General features: G+C 35.5%; 2 protein-coding genes across 2 annotated transcripts in view; one reads left to right on the forward strand and one right to left on the reverse strand.

Moving 5' to 3' along the window:
- The window catches only part of ZPBP (zona pellucida binding protein), a 141670-nt gene extending 141085 nt beyond the window's left edge, over positions 1 to 585 (reverse strand). The window contains 1 exon segment of the mRNA XM_058534840.1: positions 574 to 585. Within this exon segment, the coding sequence (XP_058390823.1) occupies positions 574 to 585 (12 nt within the window).
- Positions 586 to 1314: 729 nt separating this feature from the next.
- SPMIP7 (sperm microtubule inner protein 7) overlaps positions 1315 to 21563 on the forward strand; it is a 56888-nt gene continuing 36639 nt past the window's right edge. Inside the window, exons 1-2 of the mRNA XM_058534843.1 lie at positions 1315 to 1867; positions 10758 to 10855. Of these exons, the coding sequence (XP_058390826.1) occupies positions 1315 to 1867; positions 10758 to 10855 (651 nt within the window). The remainder of the gene's footprint in view (positions 1868 to 10757; positions 10856 to 21563) is intronic.

The following is a 21563-nucleotide window of genomic DNA, read 5'->3' on the forward strand; positions in this document are numbered from 1 at the left end:
ATCAATCACAATGTTTGTCTAGGTATAAATTCTCTGACGCCTCTTCCTTTTTATAAAAGAGTAAACCTGCACAATATGATTTTTAAAAAATGAACTTTTGACTCTGGATTTCTAATGAATAAAGGGTGAAGAGGACTGTTCAAACCATGCTAAATCCTGTAATCTTTGTTTTCTGTCTTAAGAATTTTCTTCAGTTTATTAGTCCCTCCTGCCGTTGTCTACTGTGTAAATTCCTAATATTCAACCTGAGACTAGGATGTAACATTGGAGATCTAAGTTAATGTGTAGTATGATTGTAAAGATGGGAAGGTGATTGCTGGAATACAGGAAGAAAGTATGTCTCTCATTCATGTTTGCATTTTTCACTGTAGTAGAGAGAGTGTGAGCTCTTGTGCCAAAATTCTAATATTTGGAATTCCTGTGGTAGCAGTTTTCACACAAGACCAGATTATCTAGTTGAAATGAGCTTTTAAATGACGAGTATAGTGATGACATCTTTTTTTTGCTTGTAAGCTAGTAGCTGATACCCTATTGTAGTTCCTGAAATGAGTTTAAAACCCTCATTGCTCTTACTCTGGACATCATGGTGGCAGAAGGTAAGTAAAGATAATTTAGGGCATGTAAAAGATGAACCTGTGCTTTGATTATAAATTGCTAATTATTTTCCTAAAGAATTAGGAACACTGATTTAATCTTAGTATAATACATGTTCATTTTTTGCACTGCATTTAAATTTATATTTATTTAGGTAGCAAGTTTTGTAATTTATTATATCTATAAGGTAAATACTTAGTTATAGTCAGATATATACTTTAAAAAAACATTGTCACTTGATTAACTACTTTATACTCTTTACTGGATATCATACCTATAAAATATTAACTTATAGAAAAATTAAAAAATAAGTAACAAGCACTGTTTTCCTGAACATTGGGGAGGAAATTATCATGGAAATATTACTAACAAGGCTACCTTTGTGTTTCCTAGGAATTACATTATGATGTATATAATAAAGAGCCCAATGTGTTACAGTTCTAGCTGTTGCCAGGCAACAAGGGGCCTGTTTTGTTTTGTTTTTTTCTGTCCTGGTCCGTTACTACCCTTTACTTCCTTTGGTGAAGAAAAATATTTACCTTAGAAAGAAAAAAAAAAACCTACTCTATCAAAATTTACAGAGCCAAATCAATAACTTTATGTTAGATTAACCAATCCTCAATTATTGGAAATATAAGAGTTTTATAGTTAAAAAGATAAGAATCATCAGAAGCACTTAATTTACAGTCATCCAGACTTCTAAAGAAGAAAGCCAAGGATATGGATTCACGGCATACACCTGGAAAGATAAGTATCTCTGAAAGGTTCATCCTTTCGGGAACAAAGGCTGTTGAGAATAGAGATTACCCACACTACTGTCATCTCTTAAGAAAAATGAACATGCCTTTTGTGAAAGGAGTTGAGGACAGACATGACTATGGCAGAATTGAAAAGAAATGCAACCCTACTTTTCTTAAATTTCACCCTTATCCCCCTTCAGTTCTGCCAGACTATCATTTACACTATCCTTATCCCCCGCCATATGGCCCAGATTATCCATTATTCCCACTTCGGGATGATGTACCCTTAGGTGATTCTTGTTCAGGATTTTTGAGTCCTGGTGGTGATGCTGATTTAAAGCCTGGCATTGGCAGAACCATACCGAGCCTGGTGGATTTCAGTGATGTGAAACCTCAACATAGAGTTCCCAGGCCAGACACAGGATTTCAAACGACACTTAAAAGGCAAAAAATATTATTAGAAGAACTAAAACAGGACAGGAGGTGGAATTCCAGGGCAATACCAGACATTTCCATCAGAGCAAGACTTGGAGGTAAATAAAGTGACGTGGGCTTTATAATTTTTAAGCATTCAAACAAGGGAGAAGAGCATGCCTATAAGATTCAGTATTTAGCAGTTAATTTAACCTAAAATTGTAAAGAACCAGATAAGGGATTCTTATTTTTAAATTACAGATTGTAAGGAAAAAGTAGTAAGATGATAAGCCTTTTATAAACCTATTTCTAAAACAATATTTGGTTTTGAAAAAGTGCATTCATTAGTATAAGTGACCAAAACAAAGGGTATATCAGATAATTTATTCTAGACTTATAGAGAACCTAATTTTGCCTGAAGGGAATTTATGGTTTAACTTTGATAATTGCGTAGCACGCCTATCTGTCTTTCTCCCTTGAAAAAATAAATCTGCTGGTGGTTATGGAAGAGTTAGGTTAGATGAAATAGGAAAGTAATTGAAAGTAAGTTTTGGAGTCGGGTAAGAACAGGAACTGAGGAGAAGCAACCCTTGTATAAACAGCTCCACCACAGCTCTGGGAGCAGAGTAGATGACCCCTTACTGACAGCTGCACCTTATGGTTTCTCTGTAAGAACTCTCAGCAGGTCACGGGCCTGGCCTAGAGGTGGTGAGAAACACTTCTAAAGGAAAGCCACAGAGAATGTTCCTGTATGAAAGTGTATCTGGGAGGCTGGGAATGGAAAGAGATTAATATCTTTGAGCATGTGGAAAGGAAAAGGCTAAATGCTGTAGCAAGAGATACTAAGCTTGCTCTAGTGTCAGAGGCTGCACCCTGTTCCACCGTTCCTCTTCAGCACCCAGCCATAGAGCAGAGGCCTAAGGAGACAATGTGTGGAGGGACAGTAACACCGCCATTTGTTGAAGCTGTGAGGATTCAGTATTCCTCCCAGTCCTCCATGAAGAGAGACCATAGTCACCTGGGAGAAGGAAGTGGGGAAGAATAAAGGAAAAGGTAATAAAAATGAAAAGCCTCACAAGATAATGCTCCCACCCCCATGCCCCACCGTCCGGATACCACCTTTTGATACAGAAAGAGCAATTTGGGGAGAGAGAAGCATAGGATAAGAGTTATGCTTTTAATGTACACTCATTATGGCCTTAGCAGGTGGGCTTAGGGAAATTCCTTAGTTTGGAATTTTCATATAAAGAGTATAAGTGAGATTCAACAAACTATTTTAAGAAATAATTTTTTTGTAATCCATTGGAAATACTATCTAGGGAAATATAGTATTACTAAGAATCAACTGCATTTGTATCTACAAATGATAAATACTGTCTAAGGTGCAAAAAATGTTTTAAGTATGGCATTGAGGGAACCATTGACGAGTTCAGGCACAGACACAATACATTTCACTGATTCTCAACTAGTGACTAGTTTTCTAATCTGTCAAGACAGGAGCTTGAGCTCATTTTTTTGCTAATATTTCAATATATAATAGTATTCATTGTCAAGAATACTTCTCTAAAGTACCTGAGGTCATTTTTCATAGTAGGCCCATTTTAGGCAAGTATGCCACTTTGCCTGTAAGCAGAAAACCCCAGCCTATTGCAATTTTAAGAACCACATTGCTGGTTTGTTTTTATAAGTTTTTCTAAGAGTGGACTCTCGAAACATTCCAACAAAGTGTCGTTGAATAACTAGCCTATTAAAGCAAACTTATGACCAAAATAGAGTTAACAGATGTTGCACCAACCATTCGGAACCAAGTATGGAACTCATCCAGCCTCTGTGCTATATTGCACTCCCTAGAGCAGGACAACAGAATTCAGAAGAGGCTCTAGAGTCAGGCCGTCTGGGCTCAAGTCCTAGCAGAAAGCTTACTTGCACTATGACCCAGGACTAGTTTGCGAATCTCCTTATGCCTATGTGTCCTTACTTGTAAAATGCATGTACTAGAAATACTTCAGAAGATAGTAGTGAGGGCCATTTAATATAATTCATGTAAAAATATCTGACATAAAGGAATGAACCAATAAATGTTAGATATTATAAAGTTAAAGTCCACAACTTTCAGTTCCTTCATACATAAATTGGCAATAAAAGTACTTCTCTTACAAAGTTGTAGGAATTAAATTAAGACATTTAAAATACTTAGCAAAATTCCTGGAACCTGGTAAGGCATTCATTTAATAGTAGCTGTTATTATTACCTATGAACCGTTTCAAGGAATAAGACTTGCAGTTTGGGGATTGAGTTCAATATAATTTCTCCTAGGCTTTCAATAACTTTGTAGATCCTGGAAATAATCATTAATTATAAATAATAAGTGCTTGCAGTTTTCAGCAAATCTAAATACACATAATATCTAATGCATTCTGTTAAAGAAGGACATCTCAGAATTAATTATATCACATACCAGTATGCTTTTCAGTGGGTTTTCATAAATATCAAAACAGGATCATAAAAGATTATATTGCTGATTTCTTGCCCTATTCCAACCTTGTCTAGACATGTAACTGGGCTCAGCACTTTTTTGTTCCTGGTTGGGTTTCTTTCTCATGTACCAATCAGCTATTCTAAACTTACTCTGGTTATATTCAAACCCCTTGTTGGTCTCTTGGCTCTCCTTGCAGCAGATGACAGTCTTCCTCATTACAGAGAAAATAGAGATCGCCCGTTGTCATCTCCTTGATTTTCCTACTTGTTAGTATCAATATTTATAACTCTTTGTATGTCTTCTACTTTTTTTTAACCATTGCCTTAGTCAACTTGGGCTGCTATAACAAAATATCATAGACTAGCTGGCTTAAACACGAGGCATTTATTGGTCACAGTTCTGGGCAGTCCAAGGTCAAGGTGCCAGCTTATTTGGTTCCTGGTGAGAGCCCTCTTACTGGCTTGCAGAAGGCCTCCCTCTGGCTGTTTCCTTGCATGACAGAGAGAGCAAGCTCTGGTCTCTTTCTCTTCTTATAAGGACACTAATCCTATCATGGAGGCCACACCCTCATGACCTCGTCTAAACCCAATTACCTCCCAAAAACCCAGTCTCCAAATACCATCACACTGGGGCTAAGGGCTTCAACATATGAGTTTTAGGGGTACGTAAACCTTTGCTTCATAACAACCATCTTTTTTTTTATATATAATTTTATTTATTTATTTTTCCCCCAAAGCCCCAGTAGATAGTTGTATGTCATAGCCGCACATCCTTCTAGTTGCTGTATGTGGGACGCGGCCCCAGCATGGCCAACCGTCTTAACCACTTTTAAGTGTATAGTTCATTGGTATCAAGTACGGTATTGTGCAACCATTACCACTATTCGTCTCCATAATTCTTTTCATCTTACAAAACTGAAGCTCTGTACCCTTAAACAATAGCTCCCTGTTTCCCTCCTCCTCCCAGCCCCTGGCAATCAGCTTTTCACTTTCTGTCTCTGAATTGGACTAATCTAGATACCTCATATAATTGAAATCATATAGTATCTGTCTTTTTGTGACTGGCTTATTTCACTTAGCATAGTATCTTCAGGGACAACAATGCCCATGTTGTAGTGTGTGTCAGAATTTCCTCCTTTTTTTAAGGCTGAATAATTTGCCATTTTATGTTTATACCACATTTTGTTTATCTGTTTATCCATCAATGGACAATTGGGTTGCTACACCTTTTGGCTATTGTGAATAATACTGCTATGAAAATGAGTGTACAAATATCTGTTTAAGACCTTGCTTTCAATTCTTTGGTGTATATAGCCCAAAAGTTGAATTGCCTAATCCCATGGTAATTCTATATAGAATGTTTTGAGGAACCATCATATTATTTTCCATAGCTGCTGCTCCATTTTTCATTGCCACCAACAATGCACAATTACAATCCCTCGCTTTCAAGGAATAAACCCCACTTGGTATGTGTATAATTCCTTCAATGTGCTGTTAAATTTGGTTTTCTAGTATTTTGAGAATTTTTGCATCAATATTAATCAGGGATATTGGTCTGTAGTTTTCTTCTTTTGTAGTGTCTTTGTCTAGCTGTGGTATCAGGGTAATGCTGGCCTCATAGAATGAGTTTGGAAGTGTTCCCTCTTCAATTTTTTTGGAAGAGCTTCAGGAGGATTGTTCCTAATTCTTCTTGAAATGTTTTGTAGAATTTCCCAGTTAAGCCATCTGGTCCTGAGCTTTTCTTTGTTGGAGGTTTTTGATTACCAACTCAATCTCCTTATTAGTTATAGGTCTGTTCATATTTTCTGTTTCTTATTGATTCAGTGTTGGTAGGTTGTGTGTTTCCAGGAATTTGTCCATTTCATCTAGTATATATAATTTGTTGGGATACAATTGTTCATAGTATTTTCTTATTATCTTTTTTAACTCTAAAATTTTTGGTTTGCAACCTCAGGAGTTCCCCAGGTGAAGTCCAAAACTGTACACAGATGGCAGGGAGAGATGGAAAAAAGAGGCAGACACTCCAGGTTGGTGGGTAGCAGGTTTAATAAGCAAGGCAACTTACATATGAAGCTTGTCTTGGGCGGCCACAAGACAAGTAGGTCTCCACACCTGCCCACCAGAATCTTAAAAGTTTATATAGATGCCTTAATGGGATTCAGTCAAGTACACTGTTCAGATGGTCTCAAGAACACATTACCCTCTCAAATCTGCATCTTTGAAATAGCTCCTACTGTGGAAACAGTGGGCAGAACATACGTTCCAAGGACAGGGGAGGGGGTGAGGAACCTCTCATCACCTGAGTCCAGTTCTCAGGTCAACCAGTGGTCACATCCTCTTGATGACCTCCTCCAACAAAAATCAGTTGTAATATTCCCTCTTTCATTTGCAATTTTAGATATTTGAATCTTGTCTCTTTTTTTCTGAGTCAATCTAGCTAAATGTTTGCCAACTTTGTTGATCTTTTTAGAGAACCAGCTCTTGCTTTCATTGATTTTCTCTTTTCTGTTTTGTGTATCTCTGCTTTAATCTTTATTATTTCCTTCTTTCTACTAGCTTTCGGTTTAGTTTGTTTTTTTCCTATTTCCTTAAAGTTTAAATGTTGGTTGTTGATTTGAGATCTTTCTTCTTTAATATGAGCATTTATACATATAAACTTCCCTCTGAGCACTGTTTTTGCTGAATCCCATAACTTTTGTCACGTTGTGTTTTTGTTTTCATTTGTCTCGAGATAATATCTGATTTTTCCATGTGATTTCTTCTTTGACCCATTGGTTATTTAGGAGTGTGGTGTTTAATTTAAATATATTGATTTCTATTTTCATTCCATTTTATCAATTTCTAGTTTCATTCCATTGTGATCAGAAAATACACTTTGTATGATTTCAGTCCTTTTAAATCTACTAAGACTTCTTTTGTGGAAGCTACAATATAGCTTATTCCAAAGAATGTTCCATGTACACTTGAGGAAAAGGTGTCTTTTTGGGTATTCTCTTGGGTGGAGTGTTCTGTATACGTCAATTCGGTCAAATTGTTGTTGTTCAAGTCCTCTATTTCCTTATTGATCTTTGTCTGGTTGTTTCATCCATTATTGAAAGTAGATTATTGAAGTCCCCAACTGTTATTGTAGAGCTGTTTCTCCCTTCAATTCTGTCAATATTTGCATCATGTATTTTTTGGTCTGATGTTTGGTGCATATAAGCAAAATAAAATAGAGAATAGAAAACAGAAGGAAAAAAATCAACTAAACCTGTGTTGGTTCTATGAAAATATCAACAAAATTGACCTACCTTTAGCCATATTGAAAAAGAAAACTCAGGGAAGACCACTAACAAAGAGTATATTAGATGTTAAAAAAATAAAATAAAACAAGCTATCTCTAACCATTAGAGGAGAAAAAATACATGAATAAGAAAACAAGATACATAGAATAGTCCTTGAATCTTTTTTATAGGGTTTTTGATTATTTAAAAGCACTGTATTTGAAAATGTTTCATAATATAAATAATAGGGTCTGTGGGAACATAATGTTCATGGAAGACCCCTCCCAACTCATATAATTTCATGGGTTACACACAAAACCCACTCAAACTAAAAATATGGTCACAGTTTTAAACATGTTAAATCTCTAATAAGTGAGAAAATACTGCAGTGCTTTTCTTGGCAAAAGACTTGGCAGTTATTTGGTGGCATGAAAGTGGTGAAGTAAGACTGTGAATTATGAAGAAGTGGTGTGTAAGGGCTAGTCCCAAAGTAGCCCTTGGCAATTCATCTGTTCGTATGTGCCTGCCACTCCTTCTATCATGAAATGAGGTCTGTTTCCTTCCCACATTTGGCTCTGGGCCTGGACGTATGAGTGACTTAGGCCAATAAGATATTAGCAGCCATGATGCAAGTGGAGGCTTGGTAAGTACTTGCACATTGGGATTGCTCTTCTTGGGATTCTTCTTCTAGAATCTCAGTCAGTATTTTGTGAAAGACCCAACCTAGGCCCATAGGAAAAGAAAAAAATAACAAGGCACTGGTCAGCAGGCCCAGCTGAGCTCCCAGCTAAACAGTCAACAGCAACTTGCCAGCCTTGTGAGTGAGGTCCTTTTGGACATTTTCAGCTCTCTAAGCTACGCCTCATGACATAGAACACTGCAACTAGCTTCAGAATCCTGGGACATGATGAATAGTTGTTTTAAGATACTAGGTTTTGGAGTTGTTTGTTTTGCAGCAGTAGATAATGAAACAAGGTAAAGGAAAGGACATCATCATACTTAAAGGTGAATGTGGTGACCTTGAGGTCTATAGCTGTAATTCATTGTCGTGTTTCCTTTCTTCTACTCTGGCTTAAGATTAAAATTTAAGTTTTGTTGTTTTCCTACTTTCCTCTTTTTTCAAAGCTGCTGCTTCAATGGCTGCAAATAAGATAAATACCACAAAGTGCCCTCCTGCCGCTATTGGCATGATAGTCTTCTGGAGGGTTTCCTTGGGCCAGGTATGTCACAGACAGAATCATTCTTATTCTCAAAGCCAAAATAATCATGAGATTCAGCACTATCTCTCTCACTTTGCCTTGACCTCTTGCCTCTGCTTCTGTGTTAATTTTCTCTTGCTGCTGTAACAAAGTACCAGAAACTTAGCAGCTTAAAACAAAACCCATTTATTAGCTCAGTTTTGTGGATCACAAGTCTGAGCCAGGCTCAACTGGTTTTTCTATTCAGGACATAACAATGCCAAAATCAAGGTGGACTCTTGGCTCTTATCTGGAGGGTCTGTGGAAAATCTACTTCCAGGCTCATTCAAGTTGTGCAGAATCCAGTTCCTTGCATCTGAGGGGCCCATTTCCTTGCTCTCTGACAACCAAGGGACGCTCTCTGCTCCTAGAGGCTACCCACATTCCTTCTCTCATGGCCTTCTCTATCTTCAAAGTCAATAATGGTGCGTCAAGGCCTTCTCACACACTGATCTTTATGACTTCTCCTTCAAAATCCACAGAGAATCCATTAGTTCCGATCCCTCCCTTGCCAGTCCCCTTTGCAGATTCTGTCCTGAGTCTTAGTCAAATATTGACTGAATCATCATATCATTATGAAAATGTATTACTATGTTACTACTACAGATATTAATAACGTTGCAACTACTAATTGATAATTAATAAATGTGTTAAGCACTTAAACTATATGCCAGAAACTTTGGCAATTCCTTTATATACATTAATTGTAGTTTTCATAATTCTGACAATAATCATTAAAGGTGAGGAAAATGAGGCTCAGAGGAGTCAAATAATTCATGAGATCATATTGGCACTGGAGCCAGAAAGTATATACTTTTTTAAGACCCAAGACCTGCTGAACTCTGCTATGCAGCTCCACCAGATTGGTATCCACAGATGACCATGGTGCTCCTCTGTTATCCAAAACCCCTCTCACAATTCATCACACCATGCTTCAACATCTCAGTACTGTCCACCTAGCTCCCAAACTGTAACTTTTTAATTCATCTTTTGCCAAGTTGGGTGAATTCATGGGGCAAAGCTAAGAAGTAAAAGACCAAGTCAGAAGCCCCCATAGGGTAGAAGAAAGGATCTCTATGGACACTATCAGAGGTATGACCATTGTCTTCACCTACACTAGTCCCCTGTCCAAGCCAGAGTAATTTGCCAAAGTTATCATTCTCTCTGATTAAAACCTGCCAAGGGCAGTCCACCTGGAGATTAAGTCCAAGGCCTTCATGTCCTGACTCTGGCTTACCTTTCTTGTTCATCTTCCACAATTCCCTGGCTGCCATTTTATGATGTAGCTATACCCAACCTTTTGTGTTTTCTTGTAAAAATTATGATGACCTCACAGGGCACATGCTGTTTCCCTGGCAGAAATGACTATCCTTCCTCCACTTGCTTTTTGCTATTCAAGTCCTACTTAGTTGTCAAGGTGAGATCAGGTGTTATCTTCAGGAAGATATTCCTGACTCCCCACAATCTGGCTGGACTAGATGTTCCTCCTCTGCACTGCTACAGCACTTAGAGCTCAACTATTACTACAGTTGCTACATTATATTGAAATTATCTACTTAAATGTCCATCTTTTCCCTTTGTTCAGGAGCACCTCAAAACCAGGAACACTGTTTTTCATCTTTATATATTCATCTGATTCCATTTATGGTGCAGTAAATATTTATTGAAGTCTGCTTTTATATTTGCTAGTCTCTTAGGACTTCTAATCTATCATTAGATGAATTATTTTCATAGTAACCAGACTCCTTTGCCTCACCACCATCCCCAACACATCTACACAGATTCATAGTACCTAATAAGTCTCTCCCAATAATGAGTAATAAATCATAAATAATTCTACACTATTATAATTATCCTAACATATAAATTCCAGAGCTATTCAGTTCTCACTGCTGAGAGAAATTGTTAGATAATCCATTGAAAAATTAACTAACACCACACAGTTTAGCTTTCTAATAGGAGATATTTCTGATAGAAGAAGAAATTTATACTGCATTTTTAACCCAAAGCACATACATTTTTGTTTTCAGGTTGGACAAGCCCACTGAAAGTTACTCCTTTACAACCTCATCATGAAGGATGCTCAGTAAATCACACATATACATTTGATGAGGAAGCAACATGTACAGTAAGATTTTCTTAACTTGGATGGTGTTATACAATATTTGTAATTAATTTATTTCATTGTCTGTGTATTTGATATTTTATGCCCTGTAAAAAATAGATATCATTTATAAAGTGTTTCTTATGTGCCAGGCACTGTGCAGACCTTTGCAGTCATTGTATATTATGTATTATCTTGTGCCATCCCTACAACAGTGCTATGGGAGAGGAGTGATAGTAAATACTGGTAGTGCCCAACCCAGACACCCTTTATTGGCAAGGGCACCCTCCCCCAGTGACGTGAGTGATGGCCTCTAGTATGGCTGACACCCACAGGCCTGGAGGACTACCCCCTCCCACACTGTCCCCCTCACAGTTTGGCCAATGACTGACTGACTTCCTTGAGAGACAGACTAAAGTTAGTCTCCAGCTAAGACCACATTCTCACTAACTTCTTTTCCTTGTCCTATCCTACTCTTCACCTAGAGCGTCCCCACCATATATTACTTGGGCAAAAATCCTTTTTTAGTCCCTGCTTCTGGGCAAGAGTGTTATCCCCATTTTATTTGAGAAAGCTGAAGCCTAGTGATGTTAATAACTGACTTTTGACCACACAGATAGTAAATATGAAACCAAAATTTAAACCTAGATATCTTTATGAATTTAAGGATTATTCTATTAATCATTTTCTTGCATGGATTTTGTAGTCTCTAAACCCTAGATATTTAAATTACTTGAAGAATTCCCAAAGGATACTCAGATATGACAAGACTTTTTTTTCTTAAAAAAAAAAAAACATGTTTATTGAGATATATTTCACACATTATAAAATTTACCTATCTAAAGTGTTCAGGGGGCCAGCCCAGTGGCGCAAGCGGTTAAGTGCACGCGCTCTGCTGCGGCGGCCTGGGGTTCACCGCTTTACATCCTGGGCGCGCACCAACGCACTGCTTGTCAGGCCATGCTGTGGTGGCGTCGGATATAAAGTAGAGGAAGATGGGCACGGATGTTAGCTCAGGGCCAGTCTTCCTCAGAAAAAATAGGAGGATTAGCATCAGATGTTAGCTCAGGGATGATCTTCTTCAAAAATAAAAAATAAAAAAATAAAGTGTTCAATTTTTTTTAGGATAGTCACAGAGTTGTGCAACCATCACCACAATATAATTTTAGAATATTTTTATTACCCCCAAAAGTAATCTCAAATCCATTAACAGTAAAGATATGAATACTTTTAAGGAATCAATTTCTATTTCTGTAACTCCTCTATGTACTCCTTCCTAAAATTGATCAGCCTGAGAATTTATCTGCCGTTATAGGGGCAGCTTGATTTCTTCTTTTCCCACATCTCCCTTCACAGTTGCCCTTTCTAATTTTACCACAAAAGAAGATGAGGCATACCTCCCACAAATCTTCGGTTGTACTATGGTACATGGCCGCGAAACAAAATGTCATTCAAAATACATGTGATCATTGCCTCCTTTACTCAAGATGCCATCCACCCACGCCAGGGCTTCATGTATTTCCTTGTCTCTGAATTTTTCTTTATAAGAAAATCATGGCATTAGAAATGGGGGTAATTTGGCCTGTTTTGGGCTATTCTAAATTCAGATAGAATGCAGAATTTGGTTGTAAGGGTAAAGAAAATTTGTATCTATTAGTTTTTCTTATTCTATCTCCAGAATTTTTTTTAAAGAATCCATTGCTCATGTAGGTAAGTCCTTTGATAGCAAATCAATGTGAACCTTATAAGAAATTGAAGGCACTGGTGCCTTTTTTTTTTTTATCTAAGCTGCAAGTTCATGGCAAGGCTCCATGCTTTATCTAGCTGTCTACTTTAGAATTAAAATTCTGACGTAGGTTCATCTCATGTAAATGCTTATTAGCATAATTATTTAAATTCAAAATAAGTTTAGACTTCGTATGACAGAAAATAAATCTAGATATTTTACTTCCAGTAGTGGAAGCTATCTAAGTAACATGCGATAATACTTCCAATGGAAAAAAACAACAGGATTAATATTTATTTTTTCTTAAAATATCAAAGATCCAATGTAGAGAGAGATTACTGGGGCAATGAGAGGATAGAAACTCTAAAATTTAAGCCCAGCACTTAAGGCCACTTTGTCATTACAGGAATTTGTTATTCTGAAAGGGGAAACTGAAACTTTGAGCTGAACCTTTGGTGGCCTCATAGGTATAAAATTTCAAAAGTTGGAACTGATCTACTTTGGGCTAAATACCTGGAGGCTTGCACCTTAGAAGTAAGGGTAGATAAATAGTAAAAAGCCCTTGAACAGACTGAAGTCTGGCTTAGTTCAATGAAATGAGAAAACTTCAAGTCTTGAATTGATATTAAGGTGATTTTTAGATTGGTATCATTCCCAGGATCCAGGAAGATACAACAAATAAAACTTCTTTGGAGGAACATAATGTATTACCAAGCCTCAAATTATTTCCATCAATAACTTTTAAAATATAATGTCCAACACGCAATCAACAGTAACCAAATACAAAGAGAAAAGACACCATGAATGAGAATCAGCAGAAATTAGAGAAAACAAAATGAGACACAAATTTATTCTAGACATTGGAAATATGCATAAAATGCTCAAGGAGAAAAAAGATGAGCTCACAACTTTTGTCAATATATTAGAAACTACAAAATGTGAAATTAGAAAATTGGTGAAAAAGTAGTTCCAGAACTGAAAAATACAATAAACAAAGAACATGGTAAGTGAGTGCACTAGCAGATTTGACACAGTTAAAGAGAGAATTGGAGAACTGGTAGATAAGGAAGAAATCATTCACGATGAAGCACAAGTATACAAAAAGATGGAGAATACCAAAGTGAGAGTAAGAAACATAAAGGATACTGTGAAAAAGAAAAACATATGTTTATTTGGACTCCCAGATGAATAGAAGAATAGGACAGAAGCAATATGTAGAGACATTATTATTATATCCACTGCTGTGTTTATGTCTGGTGTTCCCTGAGGTATCCCCTCACATTCTCTGCTGTACATTGAGAGTTAGTTATGCTTTCACAAAAGTAAGCCAATTGTGACAGCAACAGCAGCAGCTGTTGGTGTCAGCCTCAGCACCAAGAAAAATGGCAGCAAAAGTCTCAAGAGAGAGATAAAAGCATGGAAGACAGAAGAATTGAAAGAAATAGGAAATTCTTGAAAGTTGTTTTTTTCACATTGTTTACGATAATTGCGTTGTTTGGAATCTGGACACCGGTAGTCACCTTTTGTTAGGTCTTGTGGAATACGGAGAAATTCTAGGAAATTGAGGCATTTATGATGTTGATGGTGATGGAGTGTCTTAATGTGAATAATGTTAAAGTATTAGGATATAGAGAAAGATCCCCTTCAATGTCATCAGTGTTGTCAGAAGAACCTAACAAATATCTAGAGTTAGTAGTAGAGGTTCCCCTTTGAATCAGATTCCAAGAACTCTAAAGATTAAGTCAAAGAGCAAATTTCATCCCTTCTCTTTGAAATATTACACACACAGCATGCAAGAGAACAGAAATAGAAAGAAGATGCACCAGCAAGAGAATAGCTACTAGGAAATGAAGATTTTCTTTTAGGAAATTCTATAGATGATAAATATGAGGATCTAGAAACAAAAACATTTCATAAAGAAATTGAAAAGAACATAACACATAGAAGTGGCAGCCTACAAGAGTAATCAGGAAGTGGAAGAGATGGTGTATTAGAGAAAAATCTAGATTCCAATGAAAGATTAAACCATGATGTCAATGATATAATATACCAAGATGATAATGAATAATAATATGAACCACCAGAAAATGAGGAGACATAAATTGCAGATACTGCTAGAGAAAATTTAGACACAGGTTCAAAAGAATTAGTTGTCTCCCTGAAGAACAATAATAACAGATTTCAGAATCTTTGCCCCTACGAGAGGAGGACCAATCCTATCCACACATTACCCACCAACCTTATCAATACATTACCCATGGAAACAGGTGATTGTGACAGATCTTGTGAATTGCTGAGAAGTTCACGATCTAAGATATTCTAAATTAATTGTTGTCAATTATAATTTTGAATACTTTTTAGAAATGAAAAATTGACTTGATTTTGCATTTCTACATGCCTCTTTTTTAACAGTAGATCCATTGGTTTTATTTGATTATTTGTTCTGTCTCTAACACAACTCTTACACTTACCTATGTTTATATGTGATTTTCAGGAAATATATGGAAATTATATTGATGATGTAGCAGCAATTGATTTGGCAAAGATTTACTATTTATTAGTAGTATATAGCACTAACAATGTTAGATTGATTTGAGTGACCTCTATGCTAAACATATATTTTTATCTACAAAGGCACTAAAATATCTACTAATGATTCTTGCTGATAGGAGTCATCATAAACTATGTGCCAATTAACAAGAAAAAAGGATTTGGGGGATATAGTATACACAGAACTAGATACAGTAGAATAAAACAGCACAATGAATAAGTTGACCTAATAGACATAAGTAAATATACCTTATTGCAAGACCATTTGTAAAAATTATCATGTACTGCACCATAAAACAAGTCTCAAAAATTTTCAAATATTTTAAATCATACAGAGTATATTCTTTGACCACAAGACTATTAGGACAGATCAAACACCCTAAAAAATCATATATTTGGAAAGGTAAAAATATATTTATGAATGAGTCATGGGCCAAAGAAGAAAGCATAAGGAAACTAGAAAATACTTTGAACCGAATGATAATAGTATTGTAGCAAAATATGTGGGAATGCAACTGTAATAATGCCTGGAGGAAAATATATAATCTTAAATGAATATGTTATAGCAGAAGAAAACCTGAGAATTCAAAAACTAAGCAAGGATCCATCTCAAGAAGTTAGAAAAATATGGCAAAATCAATTTTTTTAAGCTGAAAAAAGGAAATAATAAAGATAAAATAAGAAATTAAGGAAATGGGAAACAAACATATTTTAAAAGATCACCAATGCCACAAGTTGGTTTGTTGAAAAAAAATTATAAATATCTGCCAACGCCAATCAAAAAAACAAAAAATATAACTTTTGGAGAGCCAAATATAATAGTGGCCATAAAAGTATGCCTCTCCACATGGCCTTCAAAAATAATGCAGAACAAAACAAACAATAATATACAAAAATCATAGGTTCAACACAGCTAGAAGACAGAGAAATCCTCAACTTCAAATTACTGCAAGTTAAAAAAGAAATAGAAACCACAAAATTCTAACAAGTCATGTCTCAAGCTCTCAACAGAAACCTCTTTTGGTAAATGAGGGAAGTCTTGGAAAAATTATGTTGTAGAGAGAAGTCAGCCTAAGACTGATCTAAAAACCACTGATAAATAGATAAATTAGACTGTAAGTCTACAGAGAAGACTGTAAAAGCACACTTGATTTGAGGTGGCAGTCTCTGAAAGGCATTGATTGTGTAGGAGAAGAAGAAAGTTAAAAGGAGGGAGAGTTACCCTTTTGAGGTTGGGTGGTAAAGGAAAAAAAAGAAGGAAAAGAGGAAAATTTTAAATCCTGAAAGACAAAAAGAATTAATTAATTGGAGGTTGTACAACCCCTCCGGTAACAATCACCTAAGAAAAAATCTTTATTAAAGAAACCGTGCTTTGCTACATTGACAGAAGAGGGCACCATTGAACTAAGAATATTGTAATCACACCAAATTTACAAAATGAATTGAAGAAAACTGAATAAATCTATTCAAAGAAACTGTAATAAAACAAAGAACAAGAATCAAAATACTTGAGTGAAGAAAATTCCTTCTCAAATCAACTATAAAACAGAAGAAAATTGTAATATAACACTCCAAACTGAATTATGTATTGTCAAACAAGCATTTGAAGATATGAAAACTGCCTTCATATGGAAATTCAAAAATTAACTACAAATGAAATTGTAGGTGGAAAAAAAGAAAGAAATGAAAGAAAATTCATTCAAAATTTAGACTTAATTACATGATGCCCAAGGGAAAGGAGACTAAAATAAAAATTTAACAAGAAACACTGCAGAAAGTCAGGAAAGCATGCAAGAGAATAAAAAGGAGATAAAGAATTAGTTAAAAATATCTGAGTGAAAGTGGTTAAAATGGATGATAGGCAAAGAAGAAACAATATACATATAACTGGAGTCCCTGAAGAAAAACTAAACAATAGAATGAAAATAATAGGTTAAACCACGGTTTCTCAACCTCGACACAATTGGCATTTGGGGCTGGATAATTCTCGGTTTGGGGGACATTTTGTGCAATATAGGATGATTAGAAGCATCCCTGGCTTCTACCTACTAGGTGCCAGTAGCATCCTTCCTGGTGAATGAAAATCCCTTCTCAAAAACCTAGAAAATGAACAGCTAAGTAAACCGAATGAAAGCACAAAAAGAGAAATAAAAGAGAGAAGAAAAGAAATTAATGAAGTAGAGGAGTTAGAGTAACAGGCACTCAATTTACTTCCCTGCCTTGAACAAATAGAAAACTATAGAAATGAGAAATATGAGAAATGTGATATGAGAAATAATGGTTTCCAGACATTGGACAAAGGCAGTGAAGTATTGGGATCTCTAAGGAAGAAAAAATAAGAATATGAACTCTGCAATTACACCAGCTTACTAACTAGAGGCAGTTTCTAAACCACAGTCCAGGGAAGGGAAATCCATACACAGCTTTACAGTCTTATGGAGCTGAGGAGACAGGGATTGGAGTTCTGGGAGGCCAAGGCATCCAGAATTTGCAGAGTTGGATAACAGAGAGGAGGGAGCTACAGAGAGAGGGCTTTGGAGATCTGGGGAAGAGAATGCACAGGTCTTTGAGCATGGATCTGTGCCGCTTGAAGAGGAAACTCCTGAAGCTGAGGAAAGACCCACTGTAGAGGACTGGCACCATCATTCTCTGAAGCTCAGACAGGGTGGGCAATGGTTCACGTCCTCACAAAGTAGAATGAAGAAACTTTATACTACGTGGGGCATCAGGCAGACTCTTCAGAAGGCTGTCACCTTTGTATCAGGCTTAATTGGCCCTACTCTAAAGATTCCTCTGGATTTGCTTGAACAAAGGTTAAAAGTAATGCTCAAAAGCACCCAACTGATTTCAATTACTTAACTTTGTGCTGGAACAAAATCTAACACCATTTAAGAATAAAACAAGTTCTAGTAAACAATAAACTGACATCAGCAATAGGTACTCAATAGGAAATTAATTTTCACACAAAGTGGGAGGAAAATATGGCTCATAGTCAGGAGAAAAAATCAATAAATAATATCAGACCCGGAAGTGACAGACATGAAGAAACAGGAAGACAAGGGTACGTTCAAACAGCTATTACGTACAAACATGTTCGATACATGCAGGATGGCAGAGGAAACCACAATCATGATGATAAGGAAAATGGATGATATAAACAAGACTCCAAAGGACTTCAGGGCACGAAAAATACAATAACTAAAATGAAAGATAAAGGGGTAGTTTTAAGAGCAGATCAGATCCTGGAGGATAAAAGATCAGTGAAATTAAAGACATAGCCATAGAAACTATCCAAAAAAAAATACAGAGAGAAAATTAATAAATAAAGCACCAGTGAGCCGTGAAACGATATCAAGCAGTCTCAACATACGTGTAATTGGAGTCCCAGAAAAAAACAGGAGGAAAAATTATTTGGGGGAATAATGGCCCAAATTGTTCCTGACTGATGAAAATTATAAATTTGCAGACCCAAGAAACTCAACAAATGCCAAGAGCTGAATAAAGATAGATAAAACGATGCACATAAGTCACATTGTGATAAAGTGTTAAAAAGAAAATCTTAAACAGCTAGAGAAAAATAAACACATTTTGTACAGAGGAACGCATGTAAGAATGACAGGAGGCTTCTTGTCAGAATCTGTGCAAGCCAGAAGAAAATGGAGACACATTTTAAATTCCAAAAACAAAAACAGCTAAGAATACTTTAACCAACAATAACAAATTTCAAAAATAAAGGCAAAATGGAAACATTTTCAGAAAAGCAAAGCTTAGAGAATGTATTGCCAGCAGACCTGAAGGAAGTTCTTGAGACAGAAAAAAATAAAGTTTACAGAAATTTGAGTTTATGCAATGAAATGGAATGGAAGTCAACAGAAATGGTAGATATGTGAGTAAATATAAAATACTGTTTCGTTTTCAAGTTCTTTAAAATACGATTGACTGTTTAAAGCACCAATGTAGTAATGTATGCAATGTATTTTTGGGTTATAGTGTATGTTGAAGTAAATTGTATAACGACAGAACAAGGGACATCAGGATGAAAATGGGTATATGCTGTTGTAATTTTTTACACTATTTGTGAAATGGTATAATATTACACTGTAAGCCTTAGAGTTAAAGACATATATTGTAAATACTAGAGTGACAGTAATAACAGCAATTAATGAATAAATAAATAAAGCATAGTCAGTAAGCTAATAGGGAGAAATAAAATGAAATTTTAAAAAGAAAAAATACCTCAACTGGGACAGCCCCAAGGCCTAGTGGTTAAGTTCAATGCACTCCACTTCAGCAGCTCGGTTTCAGTTCCCGGGCATGGACCTACACAATTCGTCAGCGGCCATGCTGTGGCAGCGACCCATTTACAAAACAGAGGAAGACTGGCACAGATGTTAGCTCAAGGCGAATCTTCCTCAAGCAAAAAGAGGAAGATGGGCAATAGATGTTAGCTCAGGGCGAATCTTCCTCAGCAAAAAAAAAAACTCAACTAATACGAAAGAAAGTAACACACAAGGAAAAAGAGCAGATAAAATAAATACCCACTTATATGCTGACTACAAGAAAACTATGTTAAATATACATAAATAGATGGGAAAATATATATCACGCAAAAAACAGTTAAAGAAACAGAGGCAGCAGTAATATTATCCAACAGGGTAGATTTTAGAACAAGAAATTTTACCAGATAGATACTTCATAATGATAAAGGGGGTCAATTTACAAAATTTACATGCATCTAATAACAAAACTCAAATACATGAAGCAAAAACCAATGAAACCAAAAAGCAGACCCACCATTACTATCAGAGATTTAAAAACTCTATTTTTAGCAATTGATAGAAAAGATAGAAAAAAGTGGAGTTATAGAAGATAATGAAAAACATTATCAACTAACTTGACCTACTTGATATAGTCCACACAACAACAGCAGAATAGGAATTCTTTTCAAGTTCACACAGAATGTTCACCAAGATAAATTATATTCTGGGACATAAAACAAATCAAAAGAAAGTAAAAGAATGTAAATCATACAAAGAATATCTCTGATTGCAACTGAATTAAACTGGAAATCAATACTGAGAGATATCAGGTAAAGACTGAAGACACACATACACATGTTTAGGATCTAGCAATATAGCAAATGGCTAATACATCATGATAAAGTTGAGTTTATTCCAGAAATCTAAGATTTGCTTAACTTTAGAAAATCAGTGAACATAGTTAACTGTATTGACTGATTAAAGTAGAAAAGTCATATACTTACCTCAACATAGGGAAAAATAAGTTTGATAAAAAGAATTGAAAATTATCCTAAAATTAATAATAGATATCTATGAAAAGGTCAATCAGACTTAATATTGAACAGTGAAATGTTGGAGCATTCCCTTTGTAATTCATATCAAGCAAGAGTGTCTTCTTTTACCTGGTCTGCACAGTATTGCACTGGAGTTCCTAGCCAGCCCAATCAAGCACACATATTTAAAAATAGTATAAAAATTAGAAAGGACTAAACGAAGCTGTTATTCTTGATAATATGATTATGTATGTTAACAATCCAAATAAATGTGCAGTTAAATTACTAAAATTAAAAAAAGAATTTAATAAAGTTGCTAGAAATAAACATTATTGTAAATTCATTAATTCTAAATATCAGCGAGAAACAAAATTTTTTAAAAGTTTAAGCTATCATTTAAAATTGCACTAAAACTATCAACTATTGTAATCAATCTAACAAAAGATATTTGAGAACCTTGTGGCAAAACTAGTAAATGTATTAAGAGAAAACAAAACCTAAATAGATAGAGAAATATACTGTTATCTGGATTGGAAAACTCAATATTCAAAAATTTTTTAAACCTTCCTAAGTTAATTTATAGTTTCAATGCAATTCCAATCAATATCCTAGCTGTATTTTTGTGGAATTTGAAAATTCTTCATAAAATGGATACAGAAAGCAAAGAATCGGAAATAACCAAGATTATTCTTAGGAAGAGGGAAAAATTCAATACTCATTTATGATCAAAACTGTCAGCAAATTAGATTTAGAGAGGAACTTCCTCAACTTGATGCAGAGCATCTATCACCTAGGGCTAAAATAATAGTATTTAATGATGAAAGACTGAGCAAAAAATGGAAGCTCTTTCTCTAATATCAGGAATAAGACAAAGATTCCTGCTTTTATTGCTTTTATTTTCCATTTAATGGAGAAGATAGCTATTGCAGAAAGGTAAGAAAAATAAAGAGAAATCACAAATATTGGAAAAGAAGTAAATCCCTTTCTTTATACAGATGACATGATGATATTTACAGAGAATCCTCGGAAATCTACAAAGCAACTACTAGAAGTAATAGTTGAATTTATCAAAGGTATAGGTTTATTGCTAATATAAAAAAATCAATTGTATTTTTACATATCAGAAGCAAACAATCGGAAAATGAAATTTTAAAAGATTCCAT

This window comes from Diceros bicornis, chromosome 41 (genome assembly GCF_020826845.1).
Source record: "Diceros bicornis minor isolate mBicDic1 chromosome 41, mDicBic1.mat.cur, whole genome shotgun sequence".
NCBI lineage: Eukaryota > Metazoa > Chordata > Mammalia > Perissodactyla > Rhinocerotidae > Diceros > Diceros bicornis.